This window comes from Diadema antillarum, unplaced genomic scaffold, assembly GCF_040938485.1.
Source record: "Diadema antillarum isolate AM-2024a unplaced genomic scaffold, OU_Dant_1.0 scf00000014, whole genome shotgun sequence".
Lineage (NCBI taxonomy): Eukaryota > Metazoa > Echinodermata > Echinoidea > Diadematoida > Diadematidae > Diadema > Diadema antillarum.
In genome coordinates this window covers 6,508,713-6,533,476 of record NW_027270903.1, presented here as the reverse complement: position 1 = coordinate 6,533,476, position 24,764 = coordinate 6,508,713, and the positions used below count along the sequence as shown (strand labels likewise).

General features: G+C 38.9%; 1 protein-coding gene across 1 annotated transcript; it reads left to right on the top strand.

Moving 5' to 3' along the window:
* Positions 1-1,509: 1,509 nt before the first annotated feature.
* On the top strand, positions 1,510-18,471 carry LOC139722388 (GTPase NRas-like). Its single transcript, XM_071633698.1, has 7 exons — positions 1,510-1,543; positions 3,222-3,270; positions 4,045-4,073; positions 10,929-11,013; positions 12,728-12,870; positions 17,942-18,060; positions 18,457-18,471. Exons 1-7 carry the CDS (start codon positions 1,510-1,512, stop codon positions 18,469-18,471), a joined length of 474 nt encoding a protein of 157 aa, XP_071489799.1.
* The last annotated feature ends 6,293 nt before the right edge of the window (positions 18,472-24,764 follow it).

Below are 24,764 nucleotides of genomic sequence, written 5' to 3'. Positions count from 1 at the left end.
CATCAATCTAGACCAAAATAGGCCAGATGTTATGTGAGAAACATTTTTTTTTTTTTGGTTGTCTTTTTAATAGAAATGTTAGCTTTCAGACATACTAAGATTACTTGATTAGCATGAAACCGGATTGGAAATTTGCTGTCTATTTTTCTTTTTTTTCTTTTTTAGTTTGAAACTTGTTTATGACATCAATACAATGTATTTCTCTCTTACATGACACTTAGGAAAAACATTATACAGATTTCTTTGAAAAGTTGACTGCTTCAGTTTGACAGAAGATTGTTTCTTTTTTTTCCCCCTGATTTCCAGATCTTTTGTCTGGGAAACATATTTCTTTCTCTCTTAAAGTAAAGTGACATTTATGGCATGCATTGTTCATAATAAAGTGCAGAGTGCAAGCTGAAGAAAACACTCAAACCACACAAAAACAACCAGACGTCACAATTATGCAACCACAGAAGCTAGCAGGGAAATAGCTTTACATTTACATCATGATATGTTACATCACATTCGCTGACTTTTCCTGACCTTAAAATAATCATCATAAATGCTCTTCATATTTGACTTGTTAAATATTGCTTAGGTTTAGGATTAAAATTAGATAGAAAGAAAGGGTCACCAAGGTTTTCAAAAGACCAAAGTTTGCTTGAAAAGGGATTTAAGGCAGTAATTGAAAGCATTGATAGAATTTGTCTTGTCATTCTATAACTGTTTATACCTATTCGATTCATCTTGCCTTTCTACTTGAATGTTACTATCTGATATCTTTCACTTGATTGACAAAGAGAGAGAGAGAAATTCTTGGAATGTATACAAATGTATGTCTTATACTTCTAGTCATCTTTACTGAACTTGCATACAAGGAGGGAAGAAGAAGAAGAAGAAGAAGAAGAAGAAGAAGAAGAAGAAGAAGAAGAAGAAAAAGAAGAAGGAGGAAGAAAAGAAGAAGAAAAAGAAAAAGAGGAAAAAGATGTAGAAATGCTTTCAATTTCATTTTCTTTAGCTTGTATATACTATCATGCTGAAATTCGAATAGTGAAATTTGATCCTGAATGTTTATCTGTGTACTACAGATGTTTCATGAGCGTGTAATAGGAGCGGGGTTACCTCCGGGCTGATTGCACAACATCAAGCTCAATATTTCATTGCAAGTCACATTGCACTCACAAATGTATCATAAAATGTGAATGTGAAATAATGGGTAAAAGGTCATTGGTGATGTTTCGCAATCACATAAACTGTGTTCGTTGCCGTGGTGAAGTGTGCATCCTCCTTGGGTGCATTGGTTTTAGATTTCAAAGACGCCCTGCGGGTATCGCTTCTCCTCGCCTCCCTTTGTGCCGCCCCCTGTGCTTGACCTCCGCAATGTTTATCATCCCTTTGTGTGCTTTTGAGTGCCGATGGGCGTAGGAAACCCCATAGCGTTGTACGCACTGCTCAAAGTTCCCCGGGAGTAAAAGGGTTAAGGTGGATGAGATGAGTGGTAGGGAGGGACAGATGAAACAAAGGATGATGGGCCGAGATCTGAATGGAACCCCAGAGGGCGGTACGCTCAAACAATAGAGAGGCTCTCTGGAGATCTATTATGTAGGATAATGACAGTGACCTAGGGGAGATTGAGGGTAGAAGGGGTGGGAGGGGGTGGGGAAATGGGGGTGGGAAATAAGGGTGGACGGGAGAGGGAGGAGGTGGTATCGGGATGGGGTGTGCAGGTGAACTAGTTTGTGGATAGAGTATTCAAACAGGGAGATGAAATATATACAATTTATACCATGTATGTATAAAACTGGTATTAAATGGAAGCTTCATAAAGAGAGAAAAGAAAATGCTTTATTATTAATGGCAGGAGTTTATAATTTGAGTGTTCAAGAGACAGATATCTGTTTATGATGCAGACAGACAGATAGACAAATAGATGGATTTAGGTAGATAGCCAGATAGGTGATAAACAAATGACTACATGATGAATGTCCCTTAACGGATACAAGAGATATTGTATTATCTATAAGTAGGACAGACAGAACCACAGATAAATACATTTGATATAGAGATATAGTACGAAAGATAGGTGGATAGATAGATGGATAGATAGAGAGAGATAGGTAGTAAATAGATAGAGAGATAGATATAGGGAGGTAGAGAGATAATTTTTGAATGATGTGAATATTCAATTCATGAAGTGCTTTGTGCATGATTGCATGTTTGTCATATTGATATTTTAAGGAAAGATGAAAGAGAGAGCGAGAAAGAGGGAGGAAACATATGTCTATATATAGAAAGAAAAAAAAAGAGAATTCTCCGCAGTGTTGTACAGTGTATGAGTGTGTGCAAGTGTTCTTTAGAATGGGGCAGGGTTGAGTTGGGGAGGTGGGGGGGGGGGGGCAGAGAACAGAGGTCTTTATTGATACAGAAGCCACCAGCAGAGATTATGATGACCTCTTGCAAAAAAACAATGCCGGTTACGGTAGCAAAGAGAAAGATGATTCTTTAGGCGGGGGAGAGAGACTCGTTGAAAGAATGAATGAAAGAAAATATTGTTTTGATTCAAAGATGTGGCTTGGATGAAATGTGGTATTTACAGACCTCCAGGGGGGCTGTGTATTCTCTGCTTATCAGCTGCTTCAATGCAGGATAGCTATAGAGACCACATCAATCACATTGACAATGGGTCTTAGGGAATGCCCTCCTTCTTTCTGATATCGGAAAAGGCCAACAGGGTACCCACACATCCCCCTGTATCCTACCTCCCCTTCTCAAAACAAACAAACAAACAAAAAATAATAAAATAAAAAGATGGATAAAAGTTGAAAACACCACCAAAATAAATTTTCATGATTTTTTTTTTCTTCTCATAATTATGTCTTTGTCAGAGAAGAAACCATAGAAGTTGTACATTTGTATACAAGTAGGTTCTGGCAAGAAAGTTGCTAGAGTCTGAAGTTACTTTCAGAAATCAGAGTAGCAACTTCTTAATTTTCTTCCTAAAATAGAAATGCTCATGTGGCATAATAGTCCCACATATATACATTAGTGTTTGTACTCCATTTGTGCTGTATGGTATGAGTCCCATGCATAAAAACTTATGTCGGTGCATTATATTTTCATGTGCTTGTGTGTATGTGTCTATACTATGCAGTCTGCAGCAAAATGTGCATTGATGTGTATCAGGCTTCCCACTACTCAACTAAATTGTGTTCTCTCTTGTCTCTGCTTCTCTTTCACAGCTGGAGGTGTTGGGAAGAGTGCCCTGACGATACAACTTATCCAGAACCAGTAAGTAGCATGCAGAACTTGTGACGCATCATCATAAAAGCCACAGAATGTCGGGAAAACATTTTTTTTTTTTTTTTTGGGGGGGGGGGGGTGGTTGGCAGATATGAATTCTTCAGATGCCATTTAAGCTTTTAACTGGTATGATTTCCCCATCGTCATTTAAGGAAGATACTTAAAAGCAGGACTGAAAGTAAAAACAAAACTTTGAGATTATAAATTGTATTGCCAAAGTTGACATTACATGCATTTTTCTTCCTTTTATGTCATGATCTCTGACTTTCATGGGTAATGTGATGATACACACTACATTTGACTCTCTTGTACTGTAAATCAAGATAGAACTTGTAATATTTCTTTATCCTTTCTCTTTTGTGTGTGTGTGGGTGGGGGGGGGGAGGCAAGATCACATGCAAGAGATTTCAATGTGGTAACAAACTAATTTTCAATTGAGATCTTTAGTGTAACAAAAGCAATAGATCAGTAAATTTTTTAGATATGTAGGGGCAGCGAAAAAGACTACACAAAGGTCAGTAATGTACCTTGGATATCAAGTTTAGCTGTTCTCCATGACACTTTAAATCCTTCAGCTGATCATATGATTAAAAGGAGATGACATTAATATTGTCTGTGGATTTTAACTACCAGACTCTTGTAGGTAGGTAGAGAATGTGTTGTGAATGTTGATTGTTTGCTTTACTGACTATAAAGATCATAATCATACTTATATGGTCTCTCTATTTTTTTCTCTCTTTCTTTCTCTTTTCCCCTTCACAGTTTTGTAGATGAGTACGACCCAACGATAGGTAAGACAATTTGTTTGACATCAAAAACTGTTGATTAGCACCACTCATTCGTTTGAGTGCAATTTCACAATGTGGTCAAGATGGTTTGAATAAGATTAATAATCTCTATAAAAAAAAAATCAAGTGAAAATGTTCACTCAAAATTCACTCCAATTTCACTCTGAACTTTTCACTCAGTTGGAGTGAACTTTGATTGAAAATTAACATTTTCACTAAAAATTCACTCCAATTTCACTCTAATTCACTCTTTTCTGTTATCCACTCCTTCAAGAGTGAACATTTTCACCTGATTTTTTTTTTTTTTTTTTTTTAGGGAGTAGAGTAAAATCTAACTCGCAGAGTGGTAGAGATTTCACGACAATTAACTAGGCTTATGTATATCACTGACATAAACGGGGGTAGTTCTCGAGGGGTTTGAGCATGCCGCTGTACATTAACATCCTCAAATTCTTCTGCAACATACTCAAAAGTGGGCAACATGCTATCCAACATCCACCAGAATTGGCAACTTGCTCAAAATAGTTATTGTAATCAAATGTGAAAAACATGTGCAAACCTTGAGAAGAATTCAAACCACTTCAAAAATGTGTGTGCAGCTGTACTGTAAATGGTTGCTTGCTTGCTTGCTCATGGGCATACAATGGTTCTGTAGCAGTCAGGCGAAACAAAAATCAATTTAAATCGAATCAAATCAAATCAGATCAAATTGTAATCATCAGTCGTACCGAACAGTGCATATCAAAGTTTTTATTAGCAAAGTTAGTCTGCCAATTATCAAATGTTTGTGATTGTCAACTGAGCGGGAACCCGATGGCTTCCCCATTCAGGTGATTGACAGAAAAAGTCCTTAACTTTAAGGACATGTACTTTCAGTTTAAATGTCAAATGTGGTCACCATTGCTGTACTTTGAAGTCCTTCTCATAGTAACCAACTGGTTTTGTTTGATAATCAACCATTTTGATTCGTAGTTGCTAAGGATGAAATATTGTTTCTCCCCCTGCATGTATATTTTTTGTAACATCTTGTATTCTGGTGAGCATTGGAGATAGATAACTATTAAAAAACAAAGAAAGCCTTTATTCTGCTGATTTCACTCCGATTTGTCAGATGAAAATATTTCTTTTCAGCTTCTGAGCTGGTAGGTGTGGCTCCTTACGTCCATCAAAATTTATTCGCAGATGGCATTTTCGATATAGCCATACACAAATCAGTTTTGTTTTCTTCGAACCCAATGTGCTGATACACTCAGCTTTGATGGAAGAAAGTCTTCTGTGAATGAGCTCTGTAACGACTTTCTGTCGCTGATGCCTCCCCCCTTTGGGCAAAAAGTGCATCACAAACATATGTCTTTTTGTCGAAGGAGGGGGGGGGGGGTTGGTGGAAGGCAGCTTTGCCATTTAGTGCTGTCTTGAATTTTCACTCCTGGCATTTTACCGACTGCATGGAATATAGAGAAGATCCTCGCTTCTAATGCGTAAGGGTCGGAAAAATAATCAGGCGGCATTATCTGTCGACGCAAACGGCTTTTAACGACCATCAAAAGTGCCATCAACATTACTTCAATTAGAGAGGATTGACGACGTACCTTGGTTTTTTTTTTTCCCCCCTCCTTGTCTCACGGTACGAGCACACGAATGAACACCTAGAGATGTGTATATCATCACATAGCAAAGTATGTATGTACGCACGAGCATTGGCAGATCTCAGTCGAGAGACACCGATGTTGCCAGAATATTTGTCCATCATGAATCGGTGTCCTCTTCTGATGCATCGATCGTACAGTTGACGTGCTAGCCTCACCCCCTCAATTTCATCCATTTTTTGTTTGTGTTTTTGTTGTTGTCATTCTTTTAATTTGCTAAAGTGCAGTCTATAGTGTTTGTGTGTGTCTCTTGTGTTGCTGTCTCGTGTGACCGTAAAATCTGTGTAGCCTGCAATGACTTCGTGTTTCACTTTCATAATACACGACGACCGGCGGCAGCGTGGGAAGCAATTTAGTGTCAAGATCGGACAGACCGTAATCGACAAATGATTTATCAGAAGGCAGGAGGGACCTAGTGGTGCAGTAAACTCTGCTGCACTGTCCTTCGAGCGTGAAGTCATGCTGTACTTCGCTGGTTATTTTTAGCAGGCACCCTGTGTGTGTGTGTGTTGTGTTTTGTTTTGTTTTTTTCCTTTAAGATTTTTGTTGGAACATAATATTCTGCAACAGTCCGCAGCTAGTAGGGTGTGAGATAATTAAAGATGGTGATATATTGTGAACGGGAGGAGGAGGGACAAGGGAAAAGGCGGAGAATGAAATGGAGAGATAGAGAAAGATATGTAAAGAGGGACATATAGTTTAGAAAAGAGAAAAGGTAGAGAATTAAAGAGAGAGATAGAGAAAGATATGTAAAGAGAGACATATAGTTTAGAAAAGAGAAAAGTGGAGAATTAGAGAGAGATAGAGAAAGATGTATAAAGAGAGACATATAGTTTAGAGAAAGGGACAGCTATAGATACGAGACATAGAAGAGAGGGAAAAGAGAGATAGAAACTGACAGTGAAAGAGAGGTAGACAAATAGATTGAGAAAATGGGATGAAGAGAGGGAGAGTGGTAGAAGGTGTGAGAAAGATAGAAAAGAGAATAGAGGTGGAGAGAGAGAGAGGGAGGGGGAGAGAAGCAGACAGGTGTGGAGGATTTCAAATACTGTACACGCCATATATTTCGCGAGTCTAAATTTTCGCGAATCGGGACTTCCCGACAATCTCGCGAGTGGTTAAATTCGCGATCGTGGAGCAGTGTACTGAACTCAGATTATGTACGTGTGCGTCACATTCACATCGGGATCAGAGTCATTGTTTTCGCGTGTCTTTGATTTTGCGAATAGCACGCAACTTGCGAAATTCGCGAAAATAAAAACCTTGCAAAATATTCGGCGTATACAGTATATAGAGATAGCTCGATAGACAGAGTACAAAGGAGTGATGGAATAAGAGATCACTGTTACCAGAAAGATAATAAAGAGAAAGAGATAGGTATAGCCAGAGAAAGATAAAAAAGAAAGAGATAGATGAAGGGATTTGGGGGGGGGGGGGGTAGCATCATGGAGAAAGATGGGGATTGCTTGAGAGAGACGGGGGAAAATAAAAGATAGCAAAACATGGGAGGGGGGTGGGAGAAATTGAGAAGCAGAGAGAGGAGGGAGGGTCAAAAGGGGGAAGGGATATGGAGAGCTAATTGTAGGTCCAACATGCAGAACATACTACATAACTCTGATGATGTGTGCTCTTCAAACAGAGCTGTCCTCCCCTACAAGTAACAATGGATGGGTCTACAACAACATTCTCAGGTACTTATGATAGCATGCTGAAGCATCAGCTGTGACAGGAGATTCCTTTTTTTTTTGGGGGGGGGGGGTGGCATGGGTGGATGGGAGATCCATAATGCATTTGTTGTTCTAATAAGAGAAGCATATTATGGACATATAAGGGAAAAACTTGAGGTTCGTAGCTCTCATATTTGAGTGCATTTTAGGAATATCGAGCAAGAAATTAAAAAAAGAACAACCATATATTAGTATGAGAGATAACAATGCTTTCAAGGTTGATACGTGTGGGTGATGATGTTTGATCCATAGTTGTATTGCGATATATGAATCAAATACATGTGGGCTGCCACAGCAAGGCAATTAGAGAATGCCTCGGCCAGCCAGTCAAAGTTAAATTGAATTTAGAACAGGTGTTTTTGGTTGTTGTTTCGTAGAGCCGAAATATCACAAGGGCAAATAGATACAAAATTTCAATTATTCAGAGGACTCTCATAAAACAAACGAAGGCCTCGACCGCCCTAGTCTTCTGGCGCCTCCTACGCACTCAATGCTAATTCATGGTGCAAGTAGGTTAGACAACTTGTGATATCACTGCATGTTGTGAACAATAAACACATACAAAAATGTACCTTGAATTATGAAACATAAGTGCAGGTTGTTGTAGGCACATTACGTCACACAGATATGCATGGGTGGGACTACAATTAAGATTGACTGATATGGCAAGACGAAATAGAATGCAACTGAACAAATGCAAATTATAGAAATGTTCAAGTGTGAACCAATGTGTGTAAATGTATCCTCAAAGAACTAGAAATCCCTACAAGGCATAAGTGGACAGAAAAAAAATGGCACTTTTAATCGCCATCTTGCTTTAATAGTCCCAAAAAGCAAGAATGCTACATCTTTGCTCAGTGGTGCATCGAAGGCTGCCACCTGCAGTTTTCAGTAGATAGAGGCACAAAGGTCATAGACCCTAGGTGGGTAGAGGGCTATCCATGATGGCGGATTCACATGCTTACACATACTCTGTGGGGCAGATGTGCGTACTTGCCAACTAATCAGATTTTATCAGATTCAGTAAGATTTTTTTACAGTAAAAATAGCAAAATCAGATTTTCTGTCAGAGAAATCAGATTTTAATAAAATATTTAGGTATACCTTTCATGTGTATTTTCTGAAGATTTGACTGAAAGTAAGATTTTTAACCTCAGTTTGCATATGAAATAAGATTTTTGCAATCCACGAGTAAGATATTTCATCTTGAAATGTTGGCAGGTATGGATGCGTCTTCAGAGTTCCATTACTTGCACAGCCTCGTGCTTTCCATGCAGTTTTAACTTCAGTGGTTTATAAGACACACCTGCAGAAGTGCGTATAAGATTGGATCAGTTGACTGTCGTGGATTCCAGGTGGCACGACGCATCTGCGACCTTTAATGCAGAATTATGCATTAGAGAGGGATAAGAGTTAGCTGAGAGGAGACAAAACTCCATGGGAGGGGGAGGAGGGGGGATTGTAGGAAGGGGAATTTTGAATCTTATTCATCTTGTCTTTTTGTTTATTTGTTTGTTTGTTTGTTTGTCTGTCTTTTTACCATTGGTATTATTATTATTGGTATTATAATTATGATTATTATTATTATTATTATTGTTATTATTATTATTTTCATTGTTATTAGTGGTAGTAGTAGTAGTAGTAGTAGTAGTAGTATTGTTGTTATTACCAGTAGTATTAGTATTATTATTGTTATTGTTGTTATTATTATCATTATTAATTATTATTGTTGTTGTTATTGGTTTTTTTTGTCATTGTTTTGTGATGATGATGATGATGATGATGATGATGATGATTATCATTATCATTATTATAATCCTGGGATTATTATCATTATTTTCTGTGGCTTTGTGATCAAATGATTTCTGTCTCATCTTTTAGATAATCCTTTCAAGAGTGTCCATTATTTGAGATTGATTGGAAGAAACTTGTAGAGAGAGATAAAGTAGATAGTTTGAGAGAAAGAGATGTAGATATAGAAGGAGAGAGTGGGAGAGAGAAAGAGAGAAAAATAGAATATATGGACAGAGAGAGAGAGAGGGGGGGGGGAGAGAGATAGATAGACTAGAGAAGAATGAAATATTAAAGCAAACAGATACATGTGCTTAGATTGCTAGATTGACCACTGCACAAATGTTTCAAAACATGTATAACGTGTAGCATGTGTAGGAAATCTTATATACATCTAGATACTAGTAATGGTGCTGATAATGGAGTTTGTCTATGTTTTACTAATGAGTTCCGTGCCGATCTGACGCGGCTCCTTGTGTCTGGGGAGAATGAGAAGTCGTCGCGCGTTCCAAACCATTCTGGCAGCGATTAAAATCCAACCCTTCAGACAATGAGGAGATTCCAGTTGAGAGACAGATGCTCGCTGTTGAGGTCATCTCCTTATATCTGCTTTGAATTAGAAATTGGCACGCTCACGTATGCTTTGACGCAAGAGTACACAGACAGAGCTTTGCCTGTGCCAATTGAATCCACGCTGCTGCAGTTGCCAGTGAAGAAAGAGCCAAAATACTATTATAATTCCCTACATCTGTCTCACTACATAGCTCTCACTAACTTGGGGTTTGTTTTTCTGTTTCGTCTTTCAAGGTCACTTGACACGTAGGCACCCCACCAACATGAAACAAAACATGAAGATGTTCAGCATAATGGTAGTGTCAAGAAAGTGGCCCTCAAAGTTGTATCTGTGTAATACTGAAATGGATTAATCCATTGGCAGACCCAGGAGGGGATGCACCGGACATGCCCCCCCCCCCCCTTTATTTTTTGTTAAAACAAAAGAAATAGATAAAAATGGAGGGGGTGCATGTGCCCACTTTAATTATGTAAAGTCACTCCTCCCCCCCCCCCCAATTTATGGAATTGAAAATTGAAAAATGAGTGAAGTAGACACTTGTGGACAAGCGTGTAACATGGCTTTATGATAGGACACTATTATCTCATCTACAGTTAATGTCCATGTTAAACTAGGAAAAGTTAGATTAGAAATCACAACCAACCTGCCAAAATAATTACTTTCTCTTGTAACGTATGCGCATTTCGCAAATGAAATTACTTGAGCGATAATTTCCCAATGTACACTACAACTGCACATGCAATTTTTTCTTGATTTAAGGGAATAATTAGGTTCTGCACATGTAGTTTTTAGATTTCTCAGAGCTCCGTCCTGTTTCTATCCAGGCTGGCTGTCGGTGGTAATCATAAGATCAAAGCAGGAAAGCATGTTCAAAATGCTTTTATGCCACTTTTGACAGAAACAGGTGCATGAATTAATTAACAAGCGATGAACGTCCATGTGTAGTAGGTCCATGCTTTAACTGTTAACCCTATTAGTGCCAGGGACTTGGGACTATGTGTACAACGCTATTAAAAGCGTTTTCCATGCCAGTCAGCATGCGAAGCACACGAAGGGTTGAGCTACAAGGTTTCACGTTGTATCCTTTCTCTCCCCGTCTCTCTTTCCTTCTCTCCTGCAGAGGACTCCTACAGAAAACAGGTGGTCATCGATGGCGAGACGTGTTTGCTGGACATCCTTGACACCGCCGGTCAAGAAGAGTACAGGTTGGTCAATGGGCTGTCCGGAGTGATTGTCTGGAGTGACTATGAGGACATGGACAATGATGATGATAATACACAGTAGTGAGATGGGAACTTACTTATGATGCCAATGTTCGTGATGATGATGATGATGAAAGTCATCAAAATGGTAGATGAGATTATGATGATGATGATGATGACAATAATGATGACGATAATGACGATGATGATGATGGTGATGAGGATGATGATGAGGAGGAGGATGATGATAACAATGATGATGACTTTTCTTGTAAGTTTCATCCAAATCTGTTCACAAGTTTTTGAGTGATCTTGCAAACAGACAGACAAACAAACCAACACTGACAAAAACATAACCTCTTTGGCAGCGATAGCAATGAGGATCTTCTTCTTCTTCATAGATACCACAGTGTGCATGGTTAATAACATTTGCTGACTATGGCTAGTCACCTGGGGCGTACCACGAGGGGTCGACATAATTCTACCGTTTTTAGTTGTGGGTATCTGGGGTGTACCACTTCGCTGGGTTAGCACCCTGCTTTTATGGGAGGAAGTGAAGTGGGAATTGGGAACTTGTGTATTCATGAGTTGTGACTCTCTCGCGCTCAAGGGTCCTTCATTTAATATTCTATCCGCGGGACAGGATGTTTTTTGCATCTTGGAAGCGAGGACAACATGATTACACACAATATTGCTCTGCTAGACTCAATGGGAATCGAACCCAGGCAATTTCATTTGTAATGCAGACATGGTACAGACTATTAAAAGCCACATCACTACCCTAGTGATGTGGGGATAAAATGGGTCTTACCTATACAATGACATGTCTATAAGCCTACTGGTCATGGGCAACTACTAGGTATAACTCCTTGTACATGATATGGATGTACCCTAGCCTGTAAAAACTCCAAATGATCCAAATAGTTCATTCGCGCATAAAGGAAAAATGTGTGTATGTTTGTTATACCATGAATTGAAATGATGATAATGATGAAGAAGACAGCCTATAGAAGGAATAGCTTCTTTTACAGTTGGAATGATGATAGTGATGTAGGTGGTGATGATGATTAGAAAGATGCGGTGATTGATGTGTAGAGGATGGCTGATGAATTATGAGGAAGATGATGAAAGAGAATAAGTGAAGGTAGTAGGGTTGATGGTTGCTAATGAAGATGATTAACATGATGATGATGATGATGATGAAGAGGAAAAGATAGGAGGAATAGTTTATATGACAGTTGGAGTGAAGATGGCGATGTAGATGATGATGATAAGAAGAAAGATGTGGCAACTGATATGAAGAAAATGCTTGATGCTAAAGAATGAGGAGGAGGATTTAACAAAAAGTAAAGATGGTAGAGATGACATTTGATGATAATGAAGATTTTGAAGGCTATGATGATGATGCTGATGATGATGGTAAGAAAGATTAGGGAGTTGGTAAGTAGGTAATGATGGATGAAGAATGATAGGGACAATGATGAAAATGAAAAAGTGAAGGTAGTGAGGGTGATGGTTGATATTGAAGATGATGATGGTGGTGATGATGATGATGATCGTAATGGTGATGGTGATGGTGATGATGATGATGATGATAATGGTGATGGTGATGGTGATGATGATGATAATTGTAATGGTGATGGTGATGGTGATTATGATGATAATAATGATTCACTTCATCTGTCTCCCGTTTCCCACTCCATCTCTCTACCCACAGTGCAATGCGGGACCAGTACATGAGGACGGGGGAGGGGTTCCTCTGCGTCTTCGCGATCAACAACGAGAAGTCGTTCGAGGACGTCAACCTCTATCGCGAGCAAATCAAAAGGGTGAAGGATGCGGAAGAGGTGCCCATGGTCTGTGAGTATCATATAAGGTCTCCTCAAGGTCTCTCAAGGCCTCCCCAGGTCTCCTCAAGGTCTCTCAAGGCCTCCCCAGGTCTCCTCAAGGTCTCTCACGGCCTCCCCCAGATCTCCTCAAGGTCTCCCCAAGGCCTACTCAAGGTCTCTTCAGGGTCTCTTTAAGGTCTCCCCAAGGCATACTCAAGGCTTCTTCAAGGTCTCCCCGAGGTCTCCTGAAGGCCTCTGCAAGGTCTCTGCAAGGTCTCCTTAAGGGTTCCTCAAGGGCCCCCCTTTAAAAAACACAAAGACTGAGGGAAAGGTGGCCCTATTGAGTCGATCTCCATTCGCTGTCAATTGTTGTACATTGAAAAAAAACGTGACTCGAGCGGGAATGCTAGCGTCATCAAAAATGTGCATCGAAGCATACGCTCACTGATAATTGTAGACTCCAGTGGAGGTTCGTCGGCTACATGTGTACCTACATAGATGGAAATTGCTGACAAGGGTGTGCCCAAATCATTACGGGGATCCCGACATATAGCCAAGTCGGGCCACCTTTCCATCCTATGATCTCCCCACACTACTGGATCTTAAGATGTTTTTTCTAGCCATTTACCTAGAAGTTAAGTCAGTCATCTATAAACAGAACTGGCAAGTCTAATGGCTTATGCAAAAGGCTGGCTGAAAACTTCAATATCATTTCATATCTTGATAAAAGGGACACAAAGGGTGCCTTCGAGCGCTCTTGTAAAGAAAGCATTCCAAAAGTTTGCATGTGAAGAATGCATGTAACATTCACGTACGTCATAATGCAAAGAGTTCATTCTCTCTGTTCGGCACATTTGCTAGTACAATGTACACATAGTTCAGTTGTGCTAGGTGAATGACCTTGTTGCTACAAAATGTGTGACACCCCCCCCCCCCCCCCCCCCCCCCCCCCCCCCCCCTCTTAGAGATAAGTCATGAGGTATGCATTCTCAACAGAGCACTCAAACCCTCCAAATCTGATACAGTTTGCTTTGGTTCAGGTAGGTTCACTTTTGAGTGTTCAACCACACCCAAAGATCTCCCTGATTTGAGACTTAAACTTTTGCTGATTCATTTAATATGCATGTACAACAGTGACTGCAGGTATCTTTTGGATATCTTTCTTCTATCACTTTGAATTTAATGGGTATATATATTGGCAGCTGTTGTAGAGATTAAATACAATTATAAACACTACTAATGATATTAATCATTCATCAGCCCTCTGGTGTAGCATATGAAACGTTTTGTCCAAGAAAATATATGGCAACTCGATTTGGGGTATTGATGAGTTCCCAACTAGAAGATAATATTCATTTTCTCTGTATTACAGAAGGAATACATACCGTATACTGTAAATCAATAAAACAGGGTCCCTGCAATCCTGGAAAAGCAGGAAAAGTCATGGAATTTGTAAAGGTGTTTTTTTCCAGGCCTGGAAAAGTCTTGGGAAAGTGAGAATTATAGATATTTCATGGAAAAGTCATTAAATTTATAAATTTGTTTATTTGTTTGCCTTTTAGTGATCTTCAAATTTTGCAATGTAATTTTGTTTTGAAAGCAAACATTTCAGCAAGTAAAATCAGACCATTAACTTGCTAGCTACAGACAGTGTTGGGTTGGTAGCTATACACACTGTTACCTTACATATGATATGTACATGGACACTACTTATATGATAGTTATTTTCATTTATTGAACACTAACCACATAGGTTTTTATGAAGTTACCGTCTGAAAAATGGTCCTGGATTCCTGAAATTATACATTGAAAAGTCATTAAAAACTCCTGGAATTTATTTGTGTAAAAGGTGCAGGTACCCTGACCATAAAAAGAAAGAAAGAAATAAGAAAACACAAACAAAATCACCCTTCCTGGCAAGGTGGTTATATTTTATGTGTTGTTGTTTTTTTCTTTCCCTGAAAGGAATCAGTGCTATTTTACGCAGAAAAAAATCTGGTTTGCAATTGAATGACATTTTGTGTGGAACAATGTAATGAGACAGGAAATGCTCTAGACAGTGGAATCTGCCGAATGTCAATAGACTTTTCTTTTTTCTCTCTCTCTTTTAATATGGTTACACCAATGTGAGACAGTAGAGCCCAGCCTTGGAGAGCATTGGGGCATAAATGGGCAAATTTTACGCACAGGTGATAGCTAATGAGTTGTGTTTACACTCACTTCAGTACCCAGCTCAAGGTCACGGGATGTAAGGCAATCAGTGGCAATGACTTTAAAAGTATTGTTTATCATTTGCAGATGAAAGAAAAACCCAGCTGTAGTGCTTCAAAATAGTTCTAAGATATGAGTTAAGGATAGATACAACCAATGTAAAAATGTTAATCAGTATAATAAATGTTAAATATACAACATATGAAAAATAGTTATAATAATGTTGTTTCTAGAATAAACCTGTATACAGTTATTGTTTACTGGGAAAAATGGTGATATCTCCTTATATTTTAGGCTTTATAGTGAAATTTTTGTATGGTAGGATGTTTTGTGATACAACTGACCCACACATATGCATCAAATGTGATAACTCTAACATTTTTAAAATCACTGCTCCCAGTACAGACAGTGCCTTCAATAGCTGGTAGCGATGCTACATTGTGATATACATATGGAAGATTACCCAATGAAGATAATTGGTGGAAATGAGAGACAGGAATGTAGCAATTTCTCGTAAATAGAGACAGTGGGCAATGTTGAACACAATGCACAGAAATACACATACACTGTACATACAGACAGACAGACAGACAGACAGACAAACACACAGACAAACACACACACACACACACACACACATGATATATTCTTTCCACATACCGATAATATTCTGGAGAATTTAAATCAGAGGTACTTTTGTAATGTTACCAGTATTCTAAAAGTGCTTGGACTAACCCGAGATACATGTAATGATGATATTTTGTGGCGGGAATGTATTGAATTTTTAAACCCGAGAGTTTGGAAAGCTACATGTATTTTGAGGAGGTTGCAAAATCCCTAGACTTCTTCTTGAGAACTCCTAGCCGACCTCATAACATTTCAAATCCTTTTGAGGGGCTGTTCTCTGATAATCAGTTATTAATTATTGTATGTTTCTATTACATGTATTTCTTTTTATGCCTCCGCCACGAAGTGGTGCCGGAGGCATTATGTTTTCGGGTTGTCCGTCCGTCCGTCCGTCCGTCCTTCCGTCCGTCCGTCCGTCCGTCCGTCTGTCCGTCCGTCCGTCCGTCTTTCCGTCCGTCCGTAATGAATTTTGTGGACAAGGTAACTATCAAAACCTGTTGAGGTATCCTAATGAAACTTGGCATGTATGTGTATTAGGGGGTGAAGTTGTGCCTATCAACTTTTGGGTGCACATGCTCAAGGTCAAAGGTCAAAAGGTCAAGGTCAAATACATAAAATTTCACTATTTCCACCATATCTATGCAATGCCTGAAGATATTTTCTTGAAACTTAGTGTATACATGTATTACCCAATTTAGATTCTCTGGTGAAAGTTTGGGTCATGAGGTCAAAGGTCAAGTAAAAGTATTAAAACTTCTTTTTTTCTCCGTAAATTGGAAAATTGTTCAAAGTATCTTCATGGAACATAGTATATACATGTACTGACTGGCAGTGATTATCTAGAGAATGTAGGGTTCATGGGGTCAAAGGTCAGGGGTCAAAGGTCAAGTGCAACACTTCAAAATTTTACTATTTCCCTCATGTTCATGCAATGCCAGCAGGATTATTATTTTTTTTTACACTTGGTGTATGCATGTGTAACCTAATAGAAATTCTCTGGAGAGTTTTTTTTTCTTTTTTTTTTCTTTTTTTTTTTTTGCCTCAAAGGTCAAAAGGTCAAAGATCAAGTGAAAGTGCTGAACTAACTTTTTCCTCCATATCTCGAAAGTGGCTCAATTTATCGTGGAACTTACTGCATATTTATGCATGTTCTACCTGAACGTGATTATCTTATGAATTTTAGGGTCAAAGGCCAGATGAACATGGTAACAATTTACTATTCAGTACAGAAATTGCACTTTTTCTCCATACTGGTACCATGAAAATTACTGAATGCATAAATGTATGAATGGGTCAAAGTCAAGTTAAAGTCCTTAAATCCCCAAATACATGCTCTCCTATTCATCCAATTAAACCAAGGTCAAGGAAGGTGAACATTCAACACATTTGTGACAAACTTGTCATTTCATTATTTTGCCAGTTTTGTGAAAATGTAATCACACATCGTCCACATGTACTATCTAGACCTATTAGGAGAATCATGCATTATGGCGGAGGCATACCAGTCGCCATAGCGACATTTCTAGTTCTTTTTGTTACTGCTAGTTTGGTCTTGCATTGTCCTTATTTTATTGTGTTTTCTAGTTTTCTTTTGTAAATAACACCAATGCGCATAGAAACATCCATATAAAGCACCATATACACAGGGTGGTCCACAACTTGAAATTTTAGCATGTTGCAAGCTCAGAATCTGAGAATATTGCAGAAATTGAATATGCACGGAGCGCACACGATGAGTACGTAGTACGCAATATTTTGCTGCTTATCTCTGTTTGTGCTGCTTACATTCAATGTTCTCTCTCATGTTTTGCACACAAATATCTAAAGTACCTGGTAGTTTGATGTTTCTTATGTTATGCACATGTTTTGCACATTTTTGAATACTTTTACTTTGAGCTTGTTGCAAATTCTTGAGGATGTTGCATAGCATGTTGCTGGCTTTTTAGGATGTTGCACAAGAATTTTAGCATGTTGCAGCAACATGCTAAAACCCCTCGTGGACCACCCTGTATACATGGCATTATTATCAGTGTTATTATTATTGTTATTATTGTTATTATTATTATTATTATTATTATTATTATTATTATTATTATTATTATTATTATTATTATTATTATTGTTATTATGACCTCTCATACCATTCACATTCATTAAGTGTTCATAATTTATTATGCCATTTTGTCGTTGTACATGAATGTCTAATTCTCTTTTATATTTCATCTTTCTCTCTTCTCTCTCTCTTTTAATCTGTCTGTTTGCAGTGGTAGGAAACAAAATAGATCTACCAAACTGGGCCGTCACTAGCAAACAAGGCACAACGCTAGCCAAGAGTTATGGTATTCCTTACATAGAAACCTCAGCCAAGACAAGACAAGGGGTGGTGAGTGCTTTTCATTGACATTTCCCCCCCCCCCCCTTTATTTTAGATAAAGTTTTTTTTTCCAGGTTTTTGAAGTATCAAAAAGTGGAGATTTTTGCCGCAATATTGTTTGTTTGTTTGTTGTTGTTGTTTTTTTTATATATATAGCTGGACCAATTTCTGGGAAATCTTCTTGTGTAAATTTGAAGAATGGGTATAGTCTTGTACAATATTTAATATTTCTCAGGCTAGTTGCTTGTTATTATATTCGTAATAGTTAAGTGGCGTCTACAGCACACACACACAAATGCTCTGCGATGGCTTTTTTAATACCTTGTAATATTTCATGTATATATTTGAAGAAAAAAAATCCTCAAAATGTAATCTTCATGAGCGATATGATTTTTTTTTTTCCAGGGACTCTCAGACTGAATTTAAAAAATAAAAAAATAAAAGTGTTTTTCCATCAATTCTGATTGTTTATCCACCATTTTTGTTTCTGTCCTGGAGCCAACAATAACACTTCCTGTCACTGGCTCAAATGCAAACATGAGGAAATCTGACTCAACTTTCTGTAGCAATAATCTGTGAACTGATATGCTGCCTCTTGTGACCTTTTGCACACGCAACATTCGTTTGACTCATCCTTATAGTATTCTTAGGACAATCATGACCTCAGCCAAGGGAGGTTATGTTTTTGCCAGTGTTGGTTTTGTTTGTCTATTTGCAAAGCCACTCCGAAAAGTTATGGGCAGATTCGGATGAAAATTTCATGAAAAGTTGATAATCACACAAGGAAGAGAAGACTGAATTGCGGTAGTGATTCGGATCACCTTCTAAATTCAGGAATTTTTGCTTGATTTTTTTTTAAAGGAATCTTTATCATTGGGAAATGGGCCAGTTTCAGCATACTGTATGTGTATAATTCCACAATAAGTATCCAGATTAAACTAACTATGATGCCAATATGATTCCAAATACTGAGGGTGCATTTTGATGATCAGGGAATCTAATAATGCAGATGGTATGAATGTAGGACTTTAATACCGGGTGGAAATCAAAATGTGGGTGGAAATGAGCTGCTTGGCAGAGGTGTGGGCTCTGTACATGCCTTTCTAGTCGTGCATAAGGAAAACTTTTGCTGTTCATGGACCACAGCCAAATGTGCTGCTAACGAAGCAAAATATCTGTGACATCACCATTTGGCGAATACACACTACTTTTGAAATGCCTCCACTTTCCTCGGTTTCATGAAAGATGAATATAAAACCTTTGTATGAATATTGTTAATGCTTGAAAGACTTTCCTCAATATGTCTCGGGTGCTTTCTTAGATATTATACATGAACTGTTATTAAAAACCAATGATTTTTGCATGCATTTCAATTTCACTATAACAGTTTGTGAGAGCCAAGATTTGTGAAATGAAACTGCATGTGAAAGTTCTTGTCTACACTATATGCATTGAATACCAGTGGCAACGTGCGATAATTTTATGCTGGAAAAACAGGCCATCAGCTCCAATTCGTGAATGGAATCCCATTTTCTTTGCTCAATTTTCCACGAATAAAATTTGATGCTGCAATTTATGTTTGCTTTGCCCCCAGTTTGTCTCAATGAATGAACGAAGAGGAAATGAAATTTGAAGAGTTTTATTGCAAAATGGGCTAAGCACCATTTTAAAAAGTTTCAAACTAAGTCCATCAGCAGATAGAGCAAAATAAAACCTTACCAGTAATACCTCACTTGTAACATAACAAGGAATATTCTAGAAGTTATGATTTAAAGATATAAAAATATCCTATATTTTTTATTATTTTCTTTGTTTTTTTTACCAGCTTTAATCGCAAATATGTCACCTGGAGAAGAATGGAGTTAGCTTGTTTTGTGATCAAACTTTTCATTTGCTTCCAATTAATGTCATCTACTCCTCCCTTCCTTGTCTCTCCCTCACCCTTATAGGACGATGCTTTCTACACACTGGTACGAGAGATCAGGAATGATGTAAGTACACCAGTCTGTCTCCGTCTCCAACTTTTCGCTCCTCTAAATCCCCGTCTTAACAGACCTCTCCGTCCGTTCTCCGGCGAGGAGAATCACCCCGCGTTCACATTCCGCAGCTTCCATAAAACACGGGTTGAATGCCGAGTAGTGCCCAGTTTTAACAGGCATTACTTGAAAACCTTCTCCGGGGAGGATACGCTCTCCTTGGCCAATCACATTACAGATAGATATGCTGACATCATTTCCGATAGTGTGATTGGGTACTAAATGTGCGCGTTTGTACTGATACAGGCATGTAGGCCCTATTATCTGCATAGGCGTTTGAATTAGACCTTCTGTTTTTCCTTAAAATATGTTTACCATGCAAGCACACTTTGTTTCTCTTTTCTTGAGGATCTTTCAAAAAGAGATAAAGAAAGTATAAGTCAAGAAATCACCCACATGTTTTACAATCAGAGCACGCCTATTATGATACCGTTCAACCCACAGAACTCGGGTTAGTGTAATGACTGTATATACTATGTAACTACGCATAGCCCTGCCCTGTACATGCAGTACAGGGGGGTGTTTCATCAACATTTGTCATTGTCAGTGCTGACAATTTTAGCAAAATCCTTGGTTTTGATTGGCTGAGATGCTCTGGTCACTGACTGTTACTATGGTGATTCAAGTTGTCAGCACTGACAAACGTTGATGAAACACCCCCCAGAAGTTCACAAGATTTGTGTGTGGCGCAGTGCTGGTCACCTGACATAGCGCTGGTCACCTGACTTAGCGCTGGTCACATGACGCCTTCGGGTAAGATGCACCCCCAAGAGCGTCGTAACAGACACCTTCTCTGGCGGTTCTCCAGTGGTTCTCTGGAGGCTACCCTACATCTACCCTGGTTGATCACAGGGTAAGGTTTCTCCGGAGGCTCTCTTGAGCCTCTCCGGAGTCTGTCCACTGTTTTGCGTCTTAACAGACACAATCTCCTCTGTAGAGCAATCTTCGCCGGAGGCTACCCTGCGTTTTGTGGCCTGTTAAGACGGGGCTTAGGATTAAACCTTGATCAGTGATTCCCCTCCGCAACAAATTCTCCCCCCCCCCCCTCCACCCACACGAACACACTCGCTCCCAACAATAATGTAAGGATTCACGTCCCAATTTTGCTATAAAGACATAATTTACCATTTGCAGATGAAGCGGAAATCCAGCTGTAGTGCTTCAAAATAGTTGTAGAATATGAGTTAGGGACAGAAACAACCAATTAAAAGAAATTGAATTAATACTATAATTAATGTTAAATGTTGTTGAATATACAAAATTTTAACAATAATTATACTGCAATAAAAATGTTTCTAGACTAAACTGTCTACAGTAATGGTTTAGTTAGAAAAATAGTGATATCTCCTTTCATGTTAGGCTTTATTGCAAAACCTTTACATGGTAGGATTTAATGTGATACAAGTGATCTACACATATGCATCAAATGTGATATCTCAAACATTTTTTAAATGACTGCTCCCAATTGTAAACTGTACCTTTAATATATCTATCTGTATGTACATGTACTTTTGTTTCTTCAGATTTTACAAAATTTCATGATAACGAAAGAAACTGCATGACCTACAGCTTTGTTTTACTGGGACTCACCTGTATGTGAGATTAATTGGTCAGTTAAGAAGGCTATGATTGTATTCATGTTAGTATGTGACATCGGTTTTGGGGAGACACTACCGAGAATAATTTTGCTCTTCATTTGTTTTCTTCCATACCTTTTCTCCCCCTATGCAGAAGGAGCGCAAGAATGCAATGAACAAGAAAAAGAAGAACAAAAGGAAGAAGTGCACAATTCTTTGAGCAGGAGACAAGAAGATTAGGAAGGGGGAAAAAAAAACGAAAAGAAACAAAAAAACACATTTTTACTCCTATGTCTTTTATTGTCACACGTCTCTCACAAAATTGATCATATGAGATTTTATGTACCATGTCTATTACTAATATGTTATCACGCGTTGGTCAGTGCTGAAAGGTTGTATGTCGCAGTGCTAATCCCGCTGGTTCTTTCACGTGTACTAGCGTAAATGTCGCAAATGGTCGCAAATGGTGACAGGTGTAATGGTACAATGTGTCGCAGGAGGTGAGAGATTAGATGCTCTGTTCAGGGAAGTGGAGTGGCGTGGAATTTAGTGTTTCACCTTGTACGGAACCATATTCCTTTGCACGAATAAAGATCGTTATAACATTTTGGATGTCGACAAGGTGTGGTCTGAGCCAAGGTTTGGAAATAACCGCAGTCATCAATCTGGGTAAGGGCGTATCATAGAAAATACAAGTTTTATGAAGAGTAGTAGGATATTATACACAGTGTTGGAGGCAGCATCCTGTCCTATGCCAAACTGCATGACAGTACATTGTACGTTGTCGGCTTGACGGCAAAACCTCTGCAGCGGTACTTTTTAGCACATACCATGTAATGGAGCAGATGGCCAGTAGGCTAGCTAGAAATCTTTGATGCATTGCATGATGTTCAAGAATGGTTTTTCATTGGCAGAGCTTTGTCCCCTATTCTCAAAACCACCCCCCCCCCCCCTTTTGGTACCAATTAAATCTAAAAGTGCACTTACGTGTTTGATCTCACGAATTTGACAATCACCTATGGATCCTGTAGCATCTTTGAGTGGCTGTACCTCACCGAACCTCTGCCCCAACACACACACTAAGTGAAGACGGAAAGTTTACCATTACCCCCGACATCCTATTATGTTACATCCTGGCTTTCTGCATTTGCTAGATGGTGAGTGTCACCACACGCTTTAATAGTCTATGTTTCGTTTCAAGCGAGCACTTATCGAAAGCATCCCTGACACATTACAAGCTGCCTTCCCTTCCACTTGTCTTATGTAAAATTTCCTCTTTTTTTTTTCCTCTGCAGTAGACATGCAACCTTTCAGCACTGAAAAGATTACTATACAGAATGTGTTTGTCTGTGTTTTAACTCGATAACCCTTCACCTTTTTTTAGGGAGGGGAGAGTAGATTAAAGATTGTACGTGGACAACTAGAAGAATGGTTAGGGACAATTTACATGTATGTGGTGCAGTAGTACAGCTCATTGCCATAGGAGGTTGCGGGTTCAAGGCCCAGCTGACGAGGGCACCGACAAGTTTTTGTAGCGGGAAGCACAATTTGGAATGCTGCTGTCGACTGTCCAATCGAAGAGAATGAGACACAGCATGATGAGCATTTTTCGTTCTCACTGTCGTGGAGTGCCATCCGGAGAGCAGAGAAGGTGCACATAAAGTGAACCCGTGTTGCGTCCTCACCACATGCTCATGTTCAAAGCGCTGGCCGGAACTTTCTGCCGCGCGTTGAGGTGCCACATCGGGCATTGCCGTATCAAGTCGACATATTTAGAGTAGATAGCAAAACTGTCACATTTAAAGACACATGTACTTTCCACTTTCTAAACTGTACACCTGTTGTAAAAAAAAAAAAAGCAGAACAAGAACAACGCAGCTCCCACAAAAACTGTAGCGTTGAAAAACACAGACATCTATCTATGTTGTGACGACAGTCGTGCATACTTGGAATGCACGATAACGCATCGACGTTGTGTCCATGTTGTTGAACAACTCGCCAATTGGATCATGTGTTTCTTCGAATCAGAATATTGGACTTTCTGTCGCCCTTGGGACAAACAAGAATTTCATGCGACAGCGGGTGTCTGAGGTTTATTTGTGGGGAGTATGTTTCTGTCTTTAGAAAAAAGCAAAACAAATCATTTATGAATCCTTTCATTCTATTTGTACATAGTGTTGATAATAAAAGAATGTTGGAGGGGATATGAGGATGTGAGATATTGTGTGTGTGAGAGAGAGAGAGAGAGAAAGAGATTCTTATGTAACATATATTACACTATGAATTTTTTTTTCCAGCATTTTATAAGTAGAAGTATTTCAGTTTTGAATGCTAATTTCATTTACGTTGAATTCATTTTTATATCAAGTTGTATCTGAAATTGACATGCATGTCTCACATAGTAAATGTATCGTCTTGGAAGGTTTATATCAATGATCATTGTCTTGGTTGGTTTTTGTGTTGTTTTTTTTTTGGTCCGTCATTTTTTGTAGCTCTGTTTGTGAGTGCAAGGTTTGTGCAGCTTGTCAACTAATGGATAATAACAGACCTTGTAGTGTGGCAATTCATGGGTAGTCCGATATTAAATCTATTTTCATTCGCTGCCCAACCGGGTACATTCGAAAACCAAGAATGGCTGCCGTCAGCCACAATTCCACGAACATGTGCATCGAAGCATACTATGCTCATCAGTAACGTTTGACTCCCGTTGAGATTCTTTTGGCTGTGCGTGCACTAGGATATGGATCTGTGATATGATTCTGTCATAAATCTGTACATGGTTCGTCAACGGGGATTCTCGAATTTATATCGTCAGCCTGCGTAAGCCTACCCGCTCCATTGTATTCCCACTCTCCCGCGGGGTCTTGAAAGGTGATATTTTAGTCTCTTGTGGTGATTAATGTTATGTTTTGCCCATTGCAGCATGTTTCCCCATTGATCGAAAGATCGGTCTGTATCTGGTCGTCGGGATATGTTCCGTGGAGACTGCTTCTGACTTCTGACTTCACATCCGTGAAGTCAGACGCAAAAAAAAAAACCTGACTTCACATCCGTGAAGTCAGACGCAAAAAAAAAAAATGATTAAAGACTCCTCTGGACA

Coding starts and splice junctions, on each gene's coding strand:
- LOC139722388 (XM_071633698.1), top strand. CDS start 1,510: ATGGGCCGAGATCTGAATGGAACCCCAGAGGGCG. Junction 1,544..3,221: donor GAATGGAACCCCAGAGGGCG/GTACGCTCAAAC, acceptor TCTCTTTCACAG/CTGGAGGTGTTGGGAAGAGT. Junction 12,871..17,941: donor GGAAGAGGTGCCCATGGTCT/GTGAGTATCATA, acceptor GTCTGTTTGCAG/TGGTAGGAAACAAAATAGAT.